Raw genomic sequence first — 25,281 nt, 5'->3', positions numbered from 1 at the left:
ATGTCCCACCATATTTGCTGCAGTGACATCACTGCACACATGGAAACATTTACTGTAAACAGCTTCTCTAATCTTTTAAAGTTGAAGAAGACATTCATACATCAATACAACACAATAAAGAAATCACCTAGAAAGCTACACTGCTCAATATCATTTATAATAATTTATTGATTATTTGGCTCCGTGTTTTAACAACATCACACCATCTAAGACCTGAGAACAGTAGAAACATGAGGACTCATAGATGATAGAGAGTTAGAGCTCAGCTTAGTAACATTAAGGATGTGGACTTGGACTTGGACTCAGTTGGACTTGTATTCTTCTTTGGTGGCTTGGACTCGACTTGGACTCGAGGTTTGGTGACGCGACTACAACACTAAATTATGTTTTATCTTTCTCTAGAGGTGCATTATTGATATGACAGCAAAATGTAGAACTTTTCTTCTGTGAAAACAAATAAAACTCTGCTTAAACTAAAACTTTAAGCCAATATCTCCTCTCTTAATTCCCTTGTTTATTTTCTAGCTATGGCAAAGTTTGCAGAACTTGCAAATGAGCTGCCAGCAGATTAGTTCCCATCTCTAAATAAAAAAACGGTTTACATTCAGAGATCTAATGCTCTTAAATTCAAAGTAACATCTGGCTGCTTATAAGCGCTGATATTTACTGACCGTGTTGTTAATAAGCAGCTAATGAGGCCCCATTATGTATTCAAATCCTTGTCCTGGATCAGGAGAATTTGGAGAGACATAAATACTAACAGGATGCTAATACATGCTAAAAAACACGTCTGACCGTGGCTGCACAAAACAGTGCATCATCCCACAAGCTCTGAATATGACAGAGTGCATCACATCTACTCGGGAGACGTTCTGTGCATGGAGCGGGACGTCTGCTGCTCTGTGGGCCAAAGAATCTCACACGCACAGACACACACACACATGCACACACATCTGCAGAGTAAATTGTTAGAGCTACGACAGATGTCAGAGTGGAGATTTCCTGAATAATTGAACAACAAACAGAGACACCAGATGCCCCGGGGAGAGATGCAGGGATGAAGGGATGAAGAGGAGGAGGAGGAGGAAGGCTCACATCCTATTCTGAGTGTGTTTTTGCCAATAACACCACTGGAGATCTGAACAGACTGTTTGCAAGTTCAAAACTCTCTAATTAGCTACAAACACGCTCGAAAACAGTGAAACAAACATGGAGTAAATGTGTAAAATGATGAACTCTGCTCCGAGTAGTAATTTAGTCTGTGGGATCCTGTCGTTTTATGTCAGAGGATGAGAAATAAATTTAAGAATTTAAGATGATTTTGCAGATTTTATGGTACCAATAAAGAGAGTTTGAAATTTGATGATACTTATATCATCTGCTTTCTTAGATGAAAAAGAAATACTATATCTCCCCATCATCGCTGCCCAAATAGTTTCCTCTGCATTATATTATTTACATTAGTTACTTTGTACAACAACCTCTGAATTCACAGATTTGTTATAATAATATACTCAGTAAGTGAATGGCTAAGATCTTGGAAATATAGTGATAGTTATCCTTTAACTCTTACAAAAACAAGCAGTCAGTCAGTTGGGCAGGACATAACAGACTGATTTAGAGATGTTCACAAGTCACTTTTTGCAAGTCAAGTCTCTTACGGTTTTAATAAATAATAATAAATGGCCCAACTAATGACAGTTTATAATCTACTGTAAATGAACAAATACCTCTAACCTCAAACGCAGTGTAATGGTAACCTCATCAGCCAGACATTTGAATGTTATGTGGTCAACAATAAACCTGTTACCTAAACTTGCCTTTAGCCGACGTTAATAATTGGTATTTCTCTCGGTTTAACGACGTTAGTCAGCAGATGGTGGCAGTGGAACGTGGATGGATTTTAAAGCCAATCCAGCAAGTAAACACTTTTCAAAAACATAAAACTCAGTAAACACCAATCCAAAAGCTAACCTTCCACAAAGCTAACGTTAGTAGCAAGCTAACTTTAGATAGCTGATGCAGCTGACATACACTAACGTCACTGACCTATCTGTGTGCGTTTTCAGGTGCCTGTGTCCCAATCCAGGGGCTCCATCCTTCAAGGAGGTGGTCTACATGGATGCGCCATTCATGGCCAGCGTAGACCGTTAAAGCCGAACTTAAATGAGACGGTCCGGCCTACCGAGGATTTACTGTTTGCGTCATCAGCTGTTCCCGCAGTTACCCTTGCGTCACCTAACGCCGCTCTTGTCGCCTAGCAACAGGTAACTAGTGGGCTAAGTAGCTAGTATAGCTCACTTAACCTATTATTTTAAAGGATACGTTGGGCCATGAAGGATGCACCTGATGGATCCTTGGTGGCCTGGGAAAAGGAGGACGCATTTATCGGCCACATCTGGAGAAGCCTTCGAATTGGGACAGCCTGCAACATGCCGCTGTGACGCAACCGGCCTTCAAATACGCCCTTTAAAGGATGCAGCCCCTGGATTGGGACACAGCTATAGTTTGATGTGGTCGATCCAGCATCCTTTATTTTCATACCACAGATTTTACATCTGGCGTTCCTTTTGTTTAGGCTTTGCAGGAAGTTATTAACGGCAAAAGATGACAGGTGCTGTGCTCGCCATCTGTCGAGTGTGGCCACTCACGCACCAGATTGACGTTCAGCTCGAAATATTAAAGCAGCAAACATACAAAATAAAAAGATTGTGCAAGAGTTCCAAATCTCGGGTCCGAGTCGAGTCTCAAGTCACGTTTATGTGCTACTTAAGTGTGACTAGAGCCCGAGTCTAAAACTCGACACCCCATCTCTGGACTGATTGTGTGAAAAAACTTTTGTTGGGAGTAAAATTCAAAAGTCAGCTCTTCCTACACCAAGCATGGAGAGTCAAAGTTTAAACAGGAAGTTTGATTATAAGCTGTCCTGATGTGTAAAGACACCTCATACTGCAAGTATATGTCTTTGTACTATTAATTTTTAAACCATGAAAATGTAATATTCATAAAACTTGCAAAGAGCCTGGAAAGGTGATCTCTCATCACTTTAAGTCTGCAGGATGGGCCGGTCGGCTCAGACGGAGACAGTAATGAGTGTGAGCAGCAGACTGCAGGTGAACCAGGAAGGTATCCAACTTTTTCAGTGTTTGACCTGGAGAAGAACTTATAGTGAATTTGATTGGCAGTATATTGAAGTTGTGTGTTAACATGTGATTGGTTACAGCATGGCAGACAATATGTATGACATCCGTTCAAACCACAGCTGTCACAGATCATGGCACGCTCTTTAGATAACTAGGATACACTAATAACAAGTTCCTGATCATGTCATGGTAGCATCACCTGTTCCAGCATGTTCGACAGCCTCTCCGCCTCCAGGTCGATGACAAACTTCTTCTCCTGTCTCCGGTCCAGGTCCTCAAGCAGCCGTCGGTAGCTGGCATCGTTGAAGTTTTCAACACAGATGGCGCTGACCTGCCAGTTGTTTTGACCCGCCTTTTCCATGATGGCCTGCAGGATGGCGTATCCTGGTAGTAAGACACACAGGGGAAGACATGTCAAAGGGAGGGAAGAGAAAACACCAGGCTTCTTTAGCATAAAACATCAGCTAAATCATTTTATTTATTGGATAATACTGTACAATAATGTTTTATTGAAGTGCCTTCCATTGTAGGCTCAGTAAATCAGTTCAGTATTCTTTGTTATAACACACTAGACATGAGCAATTAAGCAAATTCTTAAAGCAGTGTATTGGAAAGTTACACTAAGAAACAAATGGGTTTTGCTACAGGGACATGGCACAATTTTCTCAAGTGTCCAGTTAAGAAGTTTGCGGCTGTTCACTCCCAGTTAACAAACAAGTTAGCAACACAGAGACAATTAAAGTTTGGATTAGCCACCAATATTTCTTAAAAGTATCTCTTAAAAGTAAAGGCAAGAGTTCTGCAGACTTTTTCCTGACAAAAACACTGTAGGACCTCTTTAAGCCTACCAAAGGACTTGGATGCATTTCCATCCATCCATTATCTACACCACTTATCCTGCTCAGGGTCTCAGGGGATTGGAGCCTATCCCAGCTGCCATTGGGCGAGAGGCGGGGTTACACCTTGACTGATCACCAGTCAATCACAGGGCTGACACATAGAGACAACCATTCACGCTCATACCCACACCTACAGGCAATTTTGGAGTCACTAATTAACCTAACAAGCATGTCTTTGGACTGTGGGAGGAAGCCGGAGTACCCTGAGGGAACTCGCGCATCCACTTTGTCCAAACTGGGGTTTGAACTAGGAGCTTTCTAGCTGTGAGGCGACCGCGCTAACCACTGCACGCAACCCTGGATGCATTTCCTTCTTCGTAAAACACTTGATATAGAAAGATAAATCTTAAAGACCTGTATTTTCTTTTTCTCTGGCAGACCAACCACTGTAAGGTGTTCAAAAAGGCGCCGCTAAAATTGCCCTGCGACTCGAAGCAAAGTTAGTTCTTTGGTTGTCCAACAAATGCAGAGGCCTGCCGCCACAGGGTTCCTTTTACATTGTGACATTATTGAACCTTTTTATCATCTTCTAAAAGAACCGCTGGAATAAAAGCAATGGTTGACAGTATTATTGTATATTATTGAATGTCTCAATCCAGATTGTTGCTTCAAAAATGCTTTCTGAATGCTTTTTAATCTTCAGTGTAACAGCTTCTGAACTAAGTCAAAGTGAGGCTGATATCTCTTGGCTGAAATATGGCTCCCTGGACCCTGTGAAATGATAAAAAACTTTAATATAATTGCTGCTTTGAACACACACTGGCTGTAGTTGACACAACATCCTTGGCAAGAAAACCCCCTTCAACCTTAAAGAAACCCAGCTGAAGCAAACTCCACTAAAGCTCTTATGTTTTTCCAACAAGATCTTGGCTTTAAGTCCATTCGAGGACACTGGCTTCACTCCACGAGGCCGATGTAACAGCAGACTCAGGAGGTGCTCGCTCTCCGCTGTCAGGTGTGTGTCTGAAGAAGATGAGTGTCAGAGAGGAAACGAGGGAGCTGTGAGGGCGGCTGTTCTCCAGCAGGAACAGATGTCCCCCTTAAACGGCCCCTCCTGGTGGCCATCACAATCTGGCAACCCGTCTCCCTTTGCTCCCAATTAGTGGATTAACCTGTGCTCTGGCAACCCGGCTCCCTCTCCACCTCCTCTATCCCCTCCCTCGCCCCCTGCTCCCCATTAGGGAGATTTCGGTGCCAGGAGGGACTGCTGGTTGGGGCAGCACACACATACACAAACACACATTCATACACCGGATGCTTGTATCATCTCTGAGTGTCCTCAGATGATCCTAAAGGGAGAACGAGGTCATGACATTTTGGCTACAGCTCCAGAAGTGGAGTGAGATCCCAGAAGGGGCCCAATCATTGTTCGTTTTTCAGTTATAACAAAAGACTAGCTGGGTTACATGTTCCTAAAGCCAGAAAAGAACAAGAAATTCAAAATGTTCTTCACTGAACAAGACTCTGGTGGCACATTTCTCTCTGTCTTATTTTATGATTTTATTTTTAGTGACATTGGAAAGAAAGGAGGAGAGGAAATGAGAGGAGAGAGAGAGAGGCGTTGTGAATAATGATCGGCAACAAGGCAAACCTTTTTCTTCTTCCTCAAGGCTGGTATTTGATCGTATTTGAAGCCTTTTTTGAGTTATGTATTTTTCTGTGTTGTTACATTTACACTTTTTTTTTGGAGTTTGAAACACATACACACAGGAAAAGACAAATGTGGTTGAAAGTGGAAGTAAACAGGACGCCATTACTGCCGTCTATCGTGATTGTAAACTTGTAAACATTGATATGAGGATTTTAAACACTTCTTCCAAGGCACATGACTAGGAGACCGTGTATAACCTTTTCAATGCAAAAAATGAATATCTAAATGCAAATAAATATGCACTAATTAAAATGCCATTAAATTAAAGTATATTATCTACCCTGCATCAAGTTTTTAACAAAGTTTTGTCCAGTTTTAACAGCTAGATGTTTTTGTGACCTGCAGCTAACCTCACTGACTGTTCTGTGCTGCTAATGATTTCCAGCTTTAGAAAATATTTAATTCAAACCCTTATGGGAGTTGTCTCTTGCAAGTGAGCTGCACTGATCTCTTGCTAGCTGGGAGCTCTCATATTAGCTTGCTACTTGTTTTGCTAACGCAGCTATCCCCATCACATAACCTCTGCCTCAGAGGTCTTAATTGTCCCTTGAGAACTTGAGGGCTTTAAGCTTCATGCTAACGTCAACATAGCTGTATGCTGACTGTGACAAATCTAACATGCAGGTGCTCAGCAACTGTTCATCCTGTTAGCGTGTGAGTGTGCTAACATTTGCTTATAGCGATACATTTGAAGTACAGCTGAGGCTAAGGGGAATGTTACTGGTTTGTACGGGTATGTACCAACTTTCATACTCAAGATATTTCATTCAGGACTGAAAAGTGGATCTCCAACTATCAGTTCAGACGTGCTAGCTTACTAGCATATCTTTATCTATCTCTTTTATACCCATCTCTGCCATAATAAATGTTTTTCCTACTATAATCTATGTTAAACTAACTGTGGTGTTTGCATGTACTGGATTTTATTTGTGGATATGCCCTTCTTGGGGATATGTTTATTTTGTGTGTATATTTTTAGCAGCAGAACTTTCTGAACTGATAAATCCACATTGATACATCAGTTTTCTCTCCGAGGAAGAAAACCAGAGACAGAAAACTGACTCAGTCTGCTTTCAAATCTCCAGTCTCCCCTGGTTTGAACACTTTATTTCCTTACCTCAACATTTACTTTGTGGCGTTTGTGTCCTCCTGGCCAGGGACTGCACACAGATAGTAGCTGCTAGCTAAATGTGATTCAAAGGGTCTCCTCTTGTTGCTTGAAATAAAAGCTTTTGTTTGGTACATTGTTCCTGACAAACATTCATAACACAAAGGCCAGGCTGTGTGCAGGGAGGGAGAGAGGCCACAGACTGGGATAAAAATTACTCCCTGTGGTGTGCAGCTACTTTGCCACTATCGACTGAATTGACTGAAGCTGTTTCAGCTACAAATGAGCAGCTGTTTCAGCTCAGTGTTAGAGTGCTGTGAAACCATAGTTTATGTCATTAGACTGGGATGTACACTAGTATAGGCATATCCTCGAGAGTCATTCTGTATGTGTTGTTTTAGCATGATAGTGTGATGTAAACCTATATTATGAATACAACTAAGTACTGTGATTGCTCTTTATGCTTTATACTATACTATTAACATTTAACATTACAATTTTTGGGACAATGTGACACCAGACTACAGAGTAACATCATACTATGAGGAGTCTCAAAGTGTATACATTTTGTATCTTGTTTTTGATGCTACTAGTCCTCAGTATACACAGCAGTTAACTAAATCAGACTAGCTGTAAATTGTGGATTCTGAAATGATTACTTTTGCTAGCTAAATGTATTATCTGTAGCTAGCTATCATTAGCTAATGCTTACGCTATGCTAATAGGTTGGTTCAGTTTGTTTTCATGTTTCCACCTGATTCATTTCAAAAGGTGAAACCTGTAGGAAAGTCAACCACATTACCAGTTTACAATCCATAGTCTTATTCCTATATTAAGCTTTGAGAAAGACCTTTTCACTTTCATTGTGATTGTGGCTTCTCTTTGACATATCAAAGAAAAAAATTAAGGCTAACTTCACTCACACATTTGACCTTTAACTCCTCCTCCCTAAATATTCATGAAATCAAACACCATGTTCTGCTTCTTTAAAACTCTTTCTTTCTGTCCAACATTTTCAATCAAATATCTTATAAAACTTATCAAACCCACAGACAATGTAGTCTATGAAACAATACTGTAATACTAGCACCAGCTGGCAGTAAACATGCTAGCAGATTAGCTTGCTAGTGGTGTTGCTAGCTTGGCTATGTGACCCTAGCACTGAAGGTTGTAAGTATCTTTTCAAGTGTTTCTCAACCTCAGAGTGCTAACAAGACTATAACCTCAATACAAACTAGAATTAATCCAACTAAAGGTTCACTTATCAGCTTTTTCAAGGGCTATCAACTTTATTACACTGTCTTCATCAGCAGGTGAAGTTTGTTCAGTTGTCAATAAAGTGTATCTGTTGATATGTAAGCTAACTAGTTGTTATGATTCCAGCCATAGCACTTTAATGGCTTTACAAGACTAAAGGTATGAAATTAAATTATTAAAATGTGACTAAAATACAAGAAAAAAACTAAAAGAAATAAACTTAATCAAAATCATGAGTCCAAATTCACACTGTTACCTCACTCCCACTAACACAGGAATCAGCAGCTAAAGTGAGTACCTTGTACACTTTGTAACAATATGAAGTCCTATCATGTCCCATTGTGCAGCTACGTGTTCGCAGCACACGGACAGAGAGCTACATTGAAAGCAGTGGAGCAAACCAAGCGGGCCGGCTGATTACCAGCTGATAAATGTGTAGCCCCGCGGCTGTACGTGGAGCAGCAGCCAGCCACAATCAGCATCAGCGTCAGAGACACAGCCACGGGCCGCTGTGCAGGCTGACGCTGGAGCATGTTGTGTGATTGGAGCAGAGCTGGACGCTAGATGGAAGCAGCTGCAGTTTTCTGCCTCTTCTTCCATCTTTTCCTCCCTGTTGTCGCGTCTTTACCCTCCAGTGTGATGCAGACTGTCAGTGTGTGTATACTGGGACTGAATCCTTCCTCCTCCTCATTGAGTCAGTTCTCTCCTTTCACCTCTCGCTCTCTGAAGAGTACACACAGTCTTCAGCTTTTAAAACGAGTCATTCATCATGTCCTGTACACACTGCTGCTACCAGAACATCTGCTGGAGGCACATCGTCCTGTGAAATTCCTCTTTTCTTCAATTCCTCTCTCCTCTCCTCATTTTTCTTCTCCTCTTGTTTACTCTCTTCTCCTTTTGTTCTCGCTTCCTGTTTCATCTCCTTTTATATTCTCTTCTCTATCCTGTACTGTCTCTTCCTTTCCAATCTCTTCCTTCCGCACCTTTTGAATCCTCTTCTCTTCCTTCTTTGCATTTCCTCCTCGACATCCTTTCCTCACACCTGTTTTGTCTTCCTCTTTTTTCCTTCCCTCCTTCCTTGATTCCTCTCCTCATTTCCTTTCTTCTACTCTCATTTGCTCTCTTACCCTTTCCACTTTAATTCCACCTTCTTGTTTCCTCTCATCTCCACTTCCTCTGTTTTCCTTTCCTCAAAGTTTTCTTTCCTTCCTCCTTGTTTCCTCTCCTCCAATCCTCTTCTCTCATATCCTCCCCTTAATCATTTCACCTCTTCTTGCTTCTCTCCTTTCCTCTCATCTCCTTTACTTTGCTTTTGTTTCCTTTAATCCCTCCTTGTTTCATCTTCTCCATCACATCTTCCCCTCTCCTCTTCTCTCGTTTCCTCATCCCTCCACTCCTCGCCAAATAATTAATAACCTCTCTCTTTTTAATCTGTTTCATTTCCTACCTTTTTATCCGCCCCATCTCACCCCCAGTTTCCTCACCTCTTATCTTATTTCCTTTCCTTTTGCTCTCCTCCCTCCTTTTTTCCTCTCCTCTCCTTTTATTTCCTTTCCTCTTCTTTTCCCTCCCGATGACTCCTCCTAATTCTATTCTCCCATCTTTCTCTTTCTTCCTCTCTGTTCCCCTCCTCTCCTTGTGCCCCCTCCTTTCTTTCCTCACTCCACTCACTTTGGTTTTCTGTCATTTAAATCCCTCTACTTGTCACTTCTACTTTACCACCCCCCTTTCTTGTTTCCTCTCCTTTCATCTTATTTAATTTCCTCTCCTCTCACCTTCTATTGACTCTTCTTGAAAACATTTCCTGAAACCGTTTAGTTTCTGATCTTATTTTATTTCTCCTCTCATCGCCTCTTCCTCTTCTTTCATTTTCGCTCTCAAACATTTCCTGGATTCTCTTCCCCTGGATTATTTTATTTGTATTGCCTTTAATTGTTTTTCTGTTTGAGTGTGTGCACGCTAAGATAATGGGACCAGCACTCACTACAACCACACACACACACACACACACACAGTGTGCTACAGTAACAGTCTCTTGTATCTCTGGAGCTTTGATGCAGGGAATTGTGACGGGCGCTCATTGACTGAGCTCAGCCATGCGTGAGCTGATTCTACATTACAGTCAATACTGGATGAATGCCCGGCCCTGTGTATGGAAAAAACAAAACCTCAGGCCAGAGTGCTGCGCCCAAAAGCCTTCTGAAAAGCACCCGCATGCGCACACAGAACACACACATACATGTACAGTCAGTGCTGACGTGCACACACACATTTATACCCCTCCGACAAACACACAAGAGGGTTTTAAATATGCAAGTGTGCCTCTTCAGAAAAACTGCCTGAGTACACACTTACTCACTTCTTCATAGAGAGAGTGTGCGGTTCAGAATCTCCACAGGAAACACACAGAAATAATAATCTGAAGGATGCTGCCTGAGCTCGTACAGTAAGAGTGATTCTCCTCTTTTCAGCCGCGTGCAGAAAGAACGGCTCATGATTTTCAGGGTTGTGGAAACTGCTTGTGTAGAAATTTGCTTTCATGCTTTGCCAGGCGGCAAAACAGATTTCGAGTGATCAGCTAAAGCTGCAGGGCAAAAATAAATGAGTAAGGGACACTGAAGGGGAGAAATGTAAGAATAAGCAGCACGCTCTAAATGCCAAGTTGTCAAAAACGTCAGCTTTGTCAGTGGTCCAACTCACCAAAGTATGAAGCTGTAGGTGCCCATATGTGGTCATTGCTAGATGCTGTTATCTAACTTACTTTTTAAAAGTGGCATTAAAGTCAGGGTATAGGGTAAAAAGGGTTTAAAGAGCGACAGCTTTCAGGGGTTCAGGTTTTGTGTGAAACAAATAGTCAATAAAGATTTATTTTTAAAGTTGACTTCTTTTCAAGTGACGTTGTGTAAATGAGTTTCTTTTGCAGCACTACTTATACAGTTACTTATATAGAATGCTACTTCTTACTTATACAATACTTTTTTAAAGTTGTAATCTCAAAGATCTCAGTTTTGTTCTCTTTGGCAGCACACTTCCCAGATATCCAGACAGTGTTGCATGTGTGACGTCCACGGTTGGCTCTGGTTGTCTCTTGAATTCCTCGCTGATGGTCGCTTTCCTTTTTAGACTGTTTGCTTCATCTGAGCGTCCAATTTGTTTCTTTTTCTTTGGATTTTCACTTATTTTTGAAGTTGTATCTGTAGTCATCGATCTTTTCTTTGTTTGTTCAGCCATAGTAGATTACTGTTTACTCGCAACACCTGCAGAGACCGGATAAGCAGCCTCTTAGCTCCGCCTACCCACTCTGGCAGACCAACCACTGCTGGCTGATGGAAAACGCGTCACTGACTGGGCGCCGCTTGTGATTTATTCCCACAAAAGTCGCCACTGACACCCAGTCTGTAATACTGCCGATGCAAAGGCTTTCATCAGTGGGCTCAATCACCATAGTGTTACCTCTTTCGACGATAGATAGTGATTTAACAGACATTTATTTAAATGAATATCATTTCAGTGTCCAAACATGAACAAATTGCAGCAGTTTGGCAACTTAAACTTTGATTTAATGAATGTTGCACATCCAAAACTCATAAAATGTAAATCATTTGTCAGCTAGCTTTATTTTGAAAATCGTAGCAGATGATGCTTACTTATTAAGTCTAACTGGCTGTTGCATATCTATTATAGCTTATCTGTCTGCAGAGCCCTGCATGTGCCAAACAGAGAGTGGTACACAGATCATCACATTTTGAATCTTGGGGGCCGCTGAACTGCTGTATATAAAAATGTAGGATTGAGAGTGTTTGAAAAAGACATTTACAGAGAAAAAAGAGAAACTATAAAGGAGGACAATAGATAAAACATGAACATCTGTAAATGTGTCATTACAAACTGGAAATCTGCTATAAAATACTACCCGAGTCCTTTGAAAGGAACATCTTGTCAAGAAACCCAACAGTATTGACTGATACAACTGCAGGTCATCAGTATGTATTATTCAGCAGCAGCAGCACCCGTGGAGAGCCAGTCATGTTTTTCATATCTGCAGCGTTACATCCAGAACATCAGATTCTTGACAGTCAGTGTTTCCTGATGTTAGGATGACAGAAACTCCAACAGAGAGGCAGAGCCCGAACAGCAGCCAGCAGTCAGATGGAATAAGCTGCTGGATGATTTCAGCACCATGGACAGAGCTCTCAGCAGGACTGACTCTCGAAGGAAAACCAAACTTGAGCAGATTCAGCATGTTTCTGATTAATTAGACCCACAGGGATGTTTGGGAATAACCTTCGTTATTACCTCGTATTACTTTTGGTTTAAATAATGAGAAACTGTTTTCTCAATCGAATAATGTGCATAACAAAAAGGAAAGATGCTGTATCGCTGCTGTGAGAGCAAAGACATTACAAGAGAGTGGCAACAATAGTTGAAAGCGACAAGTTTTTAGTCAGTGAGTTGGTTTTTACAATGTCAGCAAACAACCTTGCCTTTATCCATTAAGGTAAAGGCATGTAGAAACCGAGAAGATTACGTGTTCACAATGTAAGATTGTACATGCAGTGTAGGTCGGATGGAAAGTGCATTTACGGAACACCCTCTGCTGGAGGACAAGTCAAGGACAGTTGTGCTTAAAGATATAATCTCGAAGATTTTCATTTAAATAAATGTCTGTTAAGTCACTATCTATCGTCAAAAGAGGTAACACAATGCTGATTGAGCCTATGGTCCACTGATGAAAGCCTTTGCATCAGCAGTATTACAGACTGGGCGTCTGGTACGAAAAAATCACAAGTGGCGCCCAGTTAGTGACGCGTTTTCCATCACCCAGCAGTGGTTGGTCTGCCAGAGAGGGTAGGCGGAGGTAAGCGGCTGCTTTTCTGGTTTCTGCGAGTGCTGTGAATAAACAGTAATCTACTATGGCTGAACAAACAAAGAAAAGATCGATGACTACAGATACAACTTCAAAAATAAGTGAAAATCCAAAGAAAAAGAAACAAATTCGATGCTCAGATGAAGGCAAACAGTCTAAAAAGGAAAATCAAGACCATAACAAAGGGAGCCAACCATAGATGTCTGCTATCTGGGAAGTGTACTCCCACAATTGCCGTTTATCGCCATAAGATGCTGCTTCTTCGAGATCTTTGAGATTATTACTTTAAACACAGAGGAGAGGATTCGCAGTAGGACTGAATGGGTTATTCTGCCTTTAAACCTGCACAAATAAGACAATTCTTAAATCTCAAACAGCCATTTGCACATATTTAAAGGCCTCATGGCAAAAAAAAGCAGTTTTTAAAAACATCAGCTAAAATAGCCACATGAAGTTAAAAGTAAACTTATTCATGTGTTCAGAGAGGTGGTAGCAGAAGTGTATCTAAAACGATCATGGCATCAGTTATGAAAACAGTCAAAGGCATCGACATGCAGGACGTGCTATTGGCACATCCAACTCCACCTCTTGGATTAATGCAAGAAGGGCAAATTGCACTCATCTTCGATATTACAACGAAAGTCGTCATGGCCGTGTATTCGTCGTAATCTCACCTCTTATGAATGGGACATTCAGACGAGGCAGATAACATTGCAAGTGGTTTCAATTCATGCTGCTCTCTCACTCGCAAACCATTCTTTGTGTATTTCAAATCTGAACACATCATTGCACATCAAATACCCATTTATTTTCACTACTTTTGAGTGTTAGTTCAAATTTCAAACAAAGAGAGACAGCCGTGTCTCTCAGCAACAGGAACACAGTCAGACTGCAGACTAAAGGCCAACATGTACTGACATGACTGTTAGAGGGTTTCTGCAGAGTTTTAGTCATCCGTCAGTCATCCGTCTCCTGGAACAGATGTGCTTGTATTTTTTACCAAATCTATCACTCCACATCAGCTCTGACGGGCCTGCATGTGTCACACGTCAACGCTCCACCGCCTTAGTTTCTCCTTCTTTCCGATTCTCTTGCTCCTATTTTCTGAATGTAATGTGGTTGTTATGTGAAATAAATATCAAGAGGGATCGATCGGGGTTCCAGTTTCAGGGTACGACATTTATGGATTCGTTCATCTGAACTATTTTTGCACCACTACTGAATGCTTTTTTCCGCATGTCCCTTTATATTGCATTTAACAGCCAGAGGTCATTTCTCGTCTCAGTTTGAATTAAGAGTCTAGATTGTGAAATTGTGATTACAGTCCCTTATAAACTGGGAGGCAAGAGACTAAAGTGTTGAAATATGACACCATAAAATTGTCTGTATTCATGTCACAGACCAATGCTGCACTCTCATGGACAGTAGATGGTAAAAAGAAGTCCATTTTCGTGGATGAGTACATGCGATGAAATTAGGAGAGACCAGCAGAGAATAAGCAAAGGAAGATGGCAGCCCGTCGTATTCTCCATTTGTTACAAACAGTAGTTTTGTCACGGACCTCAGCGTCTCATACAGACGCACAAGGTGCCCTTCAGAGAATTTATTAGACACACCGACTATTAAAGGTCCTTTCATCACTGGTGTCGTAGCATGTGGGAAGGTTGGGGGTGATGAATCGCCAAACAGCACATGAGTTTTGCAAAGGAGAGCAGGGATCAAGTCATTTGTGAAACTGTTGGAACATTTTTGTTAAAGAGAGGGTATTATGCTAATTTCAAGGTTCATATTTCACTCTGTGATACCTGTGGAGTAGCTTAGCATAATTTACAGTTAACTAGACTCTTCTCCTCTGTATCCCCCGGTGGTGGAACGAGCTCCCAAACTCCATTCGGTCCGCAGAGTCCCTTTCACCTTTAAGAAGAAGCTAAAGACCCAGCTCTTTATGAACACCTCTGACCTTAATGATATTGATGCTATTGATGATAATGACATTGAGGTAGTTTATGCTGACTAGGATTTTCATGATAATGATGATGACTATACTGATATTTTTGATGTTGCTGATGATGATTATTATTAATTTAAAAAAAGCAGCAACAAAAAAACGCCCTATACACTGCCTGTTGTTGCTTGTGTTGTATTAACTCTCAGATGTACGTCGCTTTGGACGAAAGCATCTGCTGAATTAAATTGTAACATTGTAAAAAAAAAACTCCTCATGTTTCTCACACTGGTGCTCTGTGCAGGCCCTCATACAGCCTCTGCCTGAAACCACTCAGTCAGCTCTGTCCCTTTAAGAAACCCTGTTTTCTTCTGATTGGCCAGCTCTCCGAAGCCTGCCGAGGCTGCACTCTGTGGTGTCACACAGTGCAGCGTGTAGAAAAAAACTGTGTGAAACCTGGCGTTCACAGCAGCCTGCAGACTGAGCTGAGAAGCCTGGGGATTACTCCAACATACTTTTACCTACAGATTTGAAACTTCACTCTCGTTTAGTCTGGACATCCAACATTGTAGCATTATATTTCTGTCCTAAAATGTGAAACAGCATAATACCCCCTCTTTAACGTTGTGTTTTTCCTAGCCTAACTACAGTGGGATTTATTTTTGCCTAAACCTCACCAACAGGCCGTTTGATTTCAACCACGTGTCAGATAGGAAGGAACAATCACTACTGTGTGCTTCTATATGACACGCAACCTTGTGTGTATAAACAAGACACCAAACTGTGCGTTGGTATTTGATGACCTGCTATGAGAATGAGTTGTGGGTGGAGATACTGTCGAAAGTTCAAAATAATTAAACTTTTTGCAGTACTCAAGGACTGAATTTACAACCCACAAGACGAGGGCGATCAAAGGACAACAACAAGATGCGATAATTTTGCTGCAACAACAAACTGTTTCAGACAAATAGAGAAGGGATACAGGGAGTACATTGATTTTAAGTGTGATGCATTCAAATATATTAAGAAAGCTGTGTTTTAAAGCTAACATGATAAAGTAGATAGTTCCGACTGTGTGTCATTCAGAAGATGCGGTCCATCTGCTCTCTACCATCTGCCTGAATCTGTGAATGTGGATGCAGCACAATGCTGATCTGGACTCATTTGTGATGCCAGCTCGAGGCTTTGAGGTTCCTAAAAGTCAATTTGTGTGTCCTCAGCTCGTGTGTCGCACAGCGAGGACCCTTTGTTGTGTTTTTTGAGAACACTTGATCAGATACTTGTGGTTTTGTTGAGAGCACAGGAGGCTTTTTACCCAGCCGAGCGTGTTCGACCTGAGATAAGAGGCAGGGAATGAGTCGTTGTGAGCGGAGGCCATCCTGATACGCTCCTCAGTCTGCGGCTCGCACACAGCCAATCTGCTCAGACACACACTGCAGTCCACACAGCCGCACGCAGGCAGAATGAAACCCCTGACTAGCTTGTGGAAAATGTATGAAAGCGAGATGTGGAGATGTGATCCAAGCAGCAGCCCATATCCATTCTGTCTTGTAATGGAAATGTGACACGGCGGGGTGAGTAAGTACAAACCTATTGACTCTGTGAGTGTGTGTGTGTGTGTGTGTGGAGGGAGAGCAGCAAAGACTCGGTGTGTGACAGAAAAATGTAAAAATGGGAATCCAAAAAGATGGAAACACAGAAAGAGTCAGAGTGAGAAAAACACAAGGATGAGAGAAATACCTCGTCCTCAGGAGGGGAATCGAGAAAGAAACAGAGACAGAAAAAGGTCCAACAGCATCACACTTCTAACAGCAGCTGCACAGTGATATTGATCGCTCGGTGGCCCCAAGACATGTTGTGGACAAAACAGCCATTATTCTAGAGCCACATCCATTCTCACCTCTGTGTGCGCTGTGGTGTCGACACAAGGGCAAAAATACACCACAAAAACCTGCCTACAATCATTTCTGTCCGATTACTGGAATGAAATGTAGATTTTTTAGAGAGGGCCGGCACCTATGGTGATAAAGAGTAATTGTAGGAGCACACTTCCCAGATATCCAGACAGTGTTACATGTGTGACGTCCACGGTTGGCTTTGGTTGTAACGGTTGTAGCTCTTGGTCTTTGGAGGATTTCCTGTTTGCGTCACCAACTGTACCCACCTCTAACCTTGGGTCACCAAATACCAGTCCTATTGCCTAGCAACAGGTAGCTAGTGGGCTAACTAGCTATCATAACTATCACATAACTTAAAGTTCTTTCTCTTTGGCGGCACACTTCCCAGATATCCAGACAGTGTTGCATGTGTGACGTCCACGGTTGGCTCCGGTTGTAACTCTTGATTTTCCTTGCTGACGGTCGCTTTCCTTTTCAGACTGTTTGCTTCATCTGAGCGTCGAGTTTGTTTCTTTTTCTTTGGATCTTCACTTATTTTTGAAGTTGTATCTGTAGTCATCCATCTTTTCTTTGTTTGTTCAGCCATAGTAGATTACTGTTTACTCGCAACACTTGCAGAGAGCAGAAAAGCAGCCGCTTAGCTCCGCCTACCCTCTCTGGCAGACCAACCACTGCTGGCTGATGGAAAACACGTAACTAACTGGGCGCCGCTTGTGATTTTTCCCGCCAAAGTCGCACCAGACACCCAGTCTGTAATACTGCAAATGCATGATAGATAGTGACTTAACAGACGAGATTATCACTTTAAGGAGTATAACATAAGTAAGCTTTAGGTGGTTAACATACAAACCTTATAGTGTCAGGATATTGAGATGGGTAACAGAGGCCCCTGGGAGCAGATGCTCTGAAACCATCAGTCCCTCCGACCTCTTGGATGTGATCGTTTGTGGCAGTGTTGTAACGTCACATTGCTTATTATGGCTTCTGACAGACGTGGCATTTAGCTCCTGTCCCACTCGCTTATGTGGAGTGATTACGTCAATTATCCAGAGGTTGGCTCATCAAAATGTAAATGTTAGATTACAAGTAACAGCTTGGGAAGGAGAAGTAAGTACATTTTGTTTTTGGCTTTAGACAAGTCTATTTTACCTGGTAGTTTCCACATGCTATAACTTTCTTGTTCATATGTCTGGTTGTTTGTTTTTGTTGCACACAGAGTTTTAAATTACGGCTGTTAGAGCCCAGAGATGAGACAGCCTGAGTGCAGGTACTACAGGTTTCTTGTTTTTTTACATGCTTTTTGCAGTTAGTGTAAATTTCTAGTCAATTTTGTCGACACATGTAGTTATAATCTCCTGTTTTCAGAGTCAGTCAAGACAGAAACACATTTGTAGGACAGTGCAAACATTCTGGAAAGTGCACATCATCCACTTTTTCATTAGCCTCTAAAGGAAAGACAGAAGCCGTCCATCCCCACCACTCACCTCGGTCTGTGTCGTACAGGAAGACAAACTTGTTCCAGTCGTAGTGGTCGAGCAGCGACAGGAGCGCGCCCCTTATAGACGGCCGGAGCTGCAGGGTGAACTGGCTCTCGCCCTCGGTGGGGAAGCTGGGCGTGATGAGGGAGATGTGCAGGGCGCTGCAGAAGGACGTCAACGTGTGCACCGAGCGCTTGTCGTACAGGCCGAAGATGGCGAAGACACCGCGGGAGTACTGGGAGCAAACTGGGGAAAGAAACAAGAACAAAAAAAACATCAGTTAATAAATACGAAGATAGAGCTTGTGGTGATTGTTGACGTAGAGAAAAAATAGCATTCATTTCTGTTTTATACAGGATTTCCTCTCGATCTATCTGACCCCCTTTTTACATCATGACTTCCTCTCAATATACCAAACTAAATAGTCCTTGAATGTCCTGTGACTTTGTCCGGCAAAATCTTTCATCACAGGTCAAACACCAAACAATCTAAATAATCTGTAACAAATTAAACTTAAAGCTGCCTTAATCTATTTCTGGCCACTGGGGGGCAGCAGAACAAGCTGTAAACACAACATATGACATATCGTCACCTCATGCAGTTGTGAACATGTTACACACACAATTATTCATCAAGAGTCTTGTTTCTTCATCCACTAACTCCTGAAAAAGACATATCTTGCTTTAAGACAGACTTCAGCAGATAGTTTGATGCTTTTTCACAAGGTGGACGGGAGCAGACTAAGTTGGTAAAAGCTGCTAAAAGACTTTGAAGAACACAGAGGGACTGCAGAGACTTGAGCTCTCTGTGGGCTCACTTTACAAAAAGTCACGTGATGCATCATTTTCATCAAGCAGCTTTAAACACAAATATCTCTCTGTTCTTGTTGGTCTCTCCTGTTTGAACCAAACGTAATTAGTTTTTTTTATCTATTATTGTCGAATCAAGGGTCCAAATACTTTTACAATAAGACATTGACAGCTTATCCTTTATTAAGCTGATTTCCCTCGTGATAGCTTCGCTGTGTTGGACTAAAACAACAACGCACAAATCGAGGGCTCGTCTCCAGAGAAGGACGATGTTTAAAATGATACAATTTAGCACAAAGTGGCGTTTCCAGTTTGTTTCGGATAAACAGAAGAAGTGCTCGATAAAGCTGGCGTGAGCTGTAGCAGCCATTATTTTGTCTATAGATTTACCTGAACGGATGATGAAGACAAAAGAACGCTACATGTTTTGAATGACAATTGATTGCTGGGAAACTCGGTGCAAAAAATCACCACAGCACCGAGCGCTTAGGAGACAAAATAACAAACCATTATCGGGCTGATTACCACTTTAAATCCTTTCAGGAGAAGCGCTGAATGCGGTAAACAGAGATCAAAACCAACGGCATCCGTTTCCTCTGACGCTTTCATCTCCAAAGCTGTTCTCTTCCCTCATTTAAACACCAACAACAGTAGCAACATTTCCTCGCAGCAAACTGAATAATTCCCCTCGCTGAGGTGTAGATTGATTCTCGAGGACGTATTCCCCCATTAACAAAACACTTCGTATCCACGCCGCGCTGCTTCACGACATCAAAACGGCTCAGCCTGCGTCTATCGTGATTCATTGGTCAGACTTTGCATTAAAAGGAAACTTTGCATTTCCATAAAGTCTACTCAATCTGCTCTGTACACACGCACACACGCACAGAGGCAGTGTATCCTGCTTAAGGAGATCTCCTCATTATAGAAAGGTTTGGCTCTCTACAAGAGAAAGGAGCATAATTGCCCACTTTTTACACTCACGCAGAACAACAGAAAGCGGAAGATAATGAGCGTCCTCTGCCAGTTTCCGGGTACGAGGAGAATCAGAGCAAGCCTCAAGATGTGGCCCTTGTTAAAGGAAAAGGGGGTTGGGGAAGCAAACAAGAGGCCTGCTTTACTGACAAAAACATTGTTTCCATGCAGAGTGCACAACTCGCTGTAAAGACAGACAGAGAGAGAGAGAGAGAGAGCGTCTCTTCTGATCCGCCTGCAGCTTCCTCCCTCGCTGAGACAAACAAGACAACAGGCAGAGAGTCAGACAGAGGAGAGGAGAGCTTCTGCTGCTCTTCACACAATTAAGGTACACAGAGGTGCTGGGAACCACTGTACAGCATCAGGGAACACACAGAAAGTCAGGGCTGTACTGAAGTGGGGTTTATTGTGATATCACAGCTTATATTTGCTTTTCTTTGTGTCAGGACTTGTGTCATGGAAATTCAGTCCCAGGGTCAGGGTACTTCAGATGTTACTATAGATATTTTCTTCAAGTATTCAAAGACTTGTACTCGACTATAAAAAGACCTGTGAGTTATGTATCTGATCTAAAAGCATGAATCTTTGCAAAGCAGATTCTCTATGTAATGTTGGAGTTTACCTGCAGCCAGAATGTCCTTTGCTTATTGTTTGACCTTCACTTCCACCTCCCAAGGTTTCTAGGAGCCTGGTTCAAGTGTACCAATGGCAGACAGATAAGGTTAGAAATACCCTGGGAGGAGTAAGCAGCTAAAGAGCTACTGTAGACTTGATCGTCAACAGAGGGGATATTAGACAGATCATCATCAGGTGGTTGTGGAAAAAGACTCCAAATGAGCGCTGATGCTAATGCTAATGCTATCAGACTTATTGTGTTACATAACATATGTGTCATCTTTTGTATCCTGAGCTCAACAGTGAACTTATTCCCTCTGTGAACCTTTTCACTTTCTGCTCAGTTTCACATTCCTGTGAATTGCACAGCCTTTTCTCTTTTAACACAAATAGTTTGTTCACATGTACAATCAGGGGCACCGCATGGGGAGAAAAGTTAGGATGATTCTAAAATAAAATTAAAACATTAGTTTTCTTCACTTTATCCTATCACCATAAGAGAACTCTTTCTTCACAGTAACTAAAACAAATAGCTAGGACAGCTGAAAAGAGACAGGAAATGTGGGGAGTAGGGAAGACATGCCCCAAACGGTCGGCAGACCAGGAGTGGAGCCTGGGATCAGTGCGTCGAGGTCTGTAGCCCCTGTACATGAGCGCCTGCTCTACCAACTGAGCTAAACCAATATATATTTTATATGTACTTTTCCTGACCTTTATTCTCTGTGATTGTTGTTTACAACTTCAGGCCAAGATAAATGACTTGTCATGTACAAATTACTTAGCAGCAAATCTGATTCTGATTTTAATGCTCCACAGCTCCTGTGTAAATAAGAAGAAGATGTTCCATATCAATTTAAAGGGTGATGTATGAGCTGCATACTGATATGTTTGTATTTACATCGTTTATAATTTTTTCTGCATTTAACGTGTCGGCAAATATGTGTGCGCCCTACACAGGAGGTAGCAGCGCTAACCTGTAAGTAGATGTGCATGATGCATTATGCAGGAAGACGGGTCACAGCACATACCGCCATCATTGACCGCAGGGTCAAGGGATAATTGATGATTGGCATCTGCATTATCATAGTTTAATATCCAGTCATTCAAGCATATTGTTTTTCATTTTATATATTTTAGGCTGACCAACGGGGTCAGCCCTACACACGGGTCTGCATGTGACTGACTGAGTAATTGACTGAGTGACTGACTGAGGGAGTGAGTGAGTGACGGTACTTTCACAGCCGTAGAGAGGGAGAATTGCGACATCACAATGGCGGATCATGGAGCATACTGAACCTCCACTGACACGACTCTCTGTCTACACGGCTCTGGATACTTTGTCTAATGAGGACAGTCCTTGTAACACATTGCCCACTAAAGCGCACATTGACCTGATGCGGTCAGCCACACACTAGGTTTTGACCTAATGTTGTTGCCATAAAACATCAGGCAACTTTGAACATCAATCAACTCTCACCGGATTCATTTTTGATTAAAAGTCTGCTCGTGTGATGACTGTACCCCGTACTTTCCAAGTGGTGAATCTTAAGGATGTTTTTGCCACCACAGGTGATTTTATGTGTGAGTTTCTGAAGGTTTAAAGAAAGGCTATTGGTTGTTTTTAAAAGGCTGTTAATTTTAGTGTCTCCATCAGTCTCATCATGTAGTTTTACACAAATGCATGTAGAGATGAATGACTTGACTTGACCTGTCTTGGCTATATGCAGAAGTCCCTGTCTGGCTATTGCCGAGAGACAGCCAAAGACTGCAAGGGCTTGTACTACCAAGTATGCAGGATATCTACAGAGAGAGAGAAGTTTGTATTTGTTTCTTTCACAAGCAAATCAGTTTTTTAACAGACGTGTTGTAAAGTGTGAAATATTTGTATGAGTGTAGCGGTAACTTTTGTAATGTCTTGTGATTGTGCTGAAAACAACAGTGACTAACATTTACAGTAAGGGTCAGGTTCAGTGTGTGTGTGTGTGTGTGTGTGTGTGCATATAGAGTGGTGGTAGAGAGAGCGTCCACTCAACCAAGAGAAGAGTCCAGAGGTTAGAAAACCCACACAGCTCACTGATGTCCCCTCAAGGGAAGAAATGACCCACACACACACACACACACACACACACACACACACACACACACACACACACACACACACACACACACACACAGACACACACACACACACACACACACACACACAAGCACCAACAAAATCACACACACACACACACACCCAAGCTCTCTCCAGATGCTCCATTGCTTTAGCAGTGTGAATAACAGGGACACCAACATGCCCAACAACCTGCTGGTCTGAGATCAGAACCTCTCACACTTTGTCTCCCCCTGCTGTGTCTGTCTCTCATTACTGCCTCTGTCATACAAACAGGCTGCAACTCATGTGCTCATTCTGGACTGTATAATGCATTAAACATATATATATATGATACCATACAAACAATTATGATCTATATTAAGATGCTATAAAGGCCTTTTATGCTCCCTTTCCTCAAAAAGACATATAAGATCCAGACATAATTGACAATAATAAACAATAAATATGTAAACAAATTTTATAAACAGGTTTTAAATGCTTATTATTCTTTGTGTATATCTGAAGTTCCTGCAGGTTTAGATTGAGCCTTTTACTCTGAAGGATACATGTTGACTTCCTGTGAACAATTTACTTATTTAAGTCCAATGAATTTAATCTAAATGCTTTGCTATAAGAGGAAATGCTTTTTAACAGTTATTGATTTTTTAAAGCCTTTATATGCTCACTTTCCATATAACATGTGAGATACAATAATGAACAATAGATATAACTGCTTACTGTTCTCTATGTATTGTAATAGAAGGTCCTGTAGGTTTATGGAGGCTTTTACTCTGAAGGTGTTATGGCTCTGGCCGTAATTCTGTAGGTTTTGTTCTGGAGACTGAATTTGTGTGCGAGTGTGTGCTCTGTTGTTTTGTGGATCTGTGTTAGGTGGAGCGTTCTGAATGGCTGATGTTCGGAGAGCAGCGGAGAGAGCAGCGGAGAGAGCAGCGGGATCGGTTGACTGCATCCTTCTCAACTTTCAAAAAGGCCGTTGCCCTCCCAGACGCTGGAACACACTGACAGCAGCAGAACGTGTCATCTCGGTGTTCTCCAACTTGTTAGATAATTAATTGATTGTGCTATTGTGTTTTACGTTACACCCTTATTTTTGTTTGAGAATTCCTCGAGCTAAGAGTGGAGCAGCAGGGGCGAACTGCCATTTTCTTTTGAATCATCTTTTTCTCCTGTTTTTGTGTCAGGTAGGGAGTTAAGTTTAGAGATTGCATTTTGGTTTCATTTTTTTTATTTAGGGTTAGCAAGTGATGTAAAGAGGATAGTTTCTTTTGTTTATTATGTTAGCCTTGGTTCACCCTGAGCTATTTGCTTGGTTCTTTTTGTTGTTATTACCTTGTGACTTAATAAATTGTGTCCATGTGGAAAATTATGCTTTTTGTGTAATTTTATGCTACGCACTTAAACCCCCCTAGATGGGTGCATAACAGAAGGGTACACATTAACTTCATGTTTTATGTCTTTATGTCCAGTTAATTTAATTTACTGTGTTTTAACAGTTATTGACGCTCTCTTTTTAGTATGTTAATGTGCGACCTTAAAACAAAGTAAAGGCTTTGACTCCTGACATTTTTTAAGAGTCTCAGAAGTATATGTACACTTCTTATACCTCTTCTCAGCCAAAAAGTAATGCTTTTGATATTTCCAGTTCATGTGGAATAATTAAGACAGTTACCTAAGACGTGCACAGATAAGTATAAGTAAGTAGTAAAGTAATAAAAGTAATAAAACCAGAGTGGGAAACTCTGTTACAAGGAAACATCCTACATGGGCGGCTGTGGCCCAGTGGTAGAGTCGGTCGGAGGTTCGATCCCCAGCTCCGTCAGGCTACATGTCGAAGTGTCCTTGGGCAAGACACTGAACCCCAAATTGCTCCCGGTGGCATAGCCAACGGGTATGAATGTGATATCTGATTGACAGTTGGGCACTTTACGTAGCAGCCTCTGCCATCAGTGTGTGAATGGGTGAATGTGATATGTAGTGTAAAAGCAGCTTTGAGTGGTCGCAAAGACTAGAAAAGCGCTATATAAGTACAGCCCATTTACATTAAAAGTATTTGGCAATAGTAAAAGTTATTTTTATGCAGAATGGCTCATTTCAGATCAAATATATTTAAATATTGCATAATATATACAATAATAAGGTCATAACTTTAATGTTGCAGTTGGTTAAAGTGGAGCTATTTCAACTCCTTTACATACTGCTGGTTGGATATTGATCCACGAGAATCAATAGAGTCTGAACTTAAAATAATGCATCATATCAGGGGTCCCTTTTCCAACTGATAGGTAGAGATGATTATTATGATGATTGATATTCATGCGTACCATGCCCGCTCAGTCTGTGCTGAGTATAAAACTACAAACAGGAACAAAAGGAATATATTCATCTCTTTTATATTGTTACATATAAGCTTGAATTTGGTTTTCGAATACTGAAAAAAGCACTAAAGAAAAGCTTAGTCAGAAAAATATACATCCTGATGAATCTTTTAGATGATATTTCATCAATCTGAATCTGTAA

General features: G+C 41.6%; 1 protein-coding gene across 3 annotated transcripts in view; it reads right to left on the bottom strand.

The window, feature by feature from the left end:
• gria4b (glutamate receptor, ionotropic, AMPA 4b) overlaps positions 1 to 25,281 on the bottom strand; it is a 153,216-nt gene that overhangs the window by 59,829 nt on the left and 68,106 nt on the right. For all 3 annotated transcript variants that reach the window (XM_069677762.1, XM_069677754.1, XM_069677770.1), the window contains exons 3-4: positions 18,253 to 18,492; positions 3,343 to 3,527 (exon numbers count right to left, since the gene is read on the bottom strand). In XM_069677762.1, coding sequence (XP_069533863.1) covers positions 3,343 to 3,527; positions 18,253 to 18,492 — 425 coding nt within the window. The remainder of the gene's footprint in view (positions 1 to 3,342; positions 3,528 to 18,252; positions 18,493 to 25,281) is intronic.

The sequence above is a fragment of the Semicossyphus pulcher genome, unplaced genomic scaffold (assembly GCF_022749685.1).
Source record: "Semicossyphus pulcher isolate SPU_LCO1_2020_fin unplaced genomic scaffold, fSemPul1.0.p SCAF_10, whole genome shotgun sequence".
Taxonomy (NCBI): domain Eukaryota; kingdom Metazoa; phylum Chordata; class Actinopteri; order Labriformes; family Labridae; genus Semicossyphus; species Semicossyphus pulcher.
This window is presented reverse-complemented; position numbering and strand designations above follow the sequence as displayed.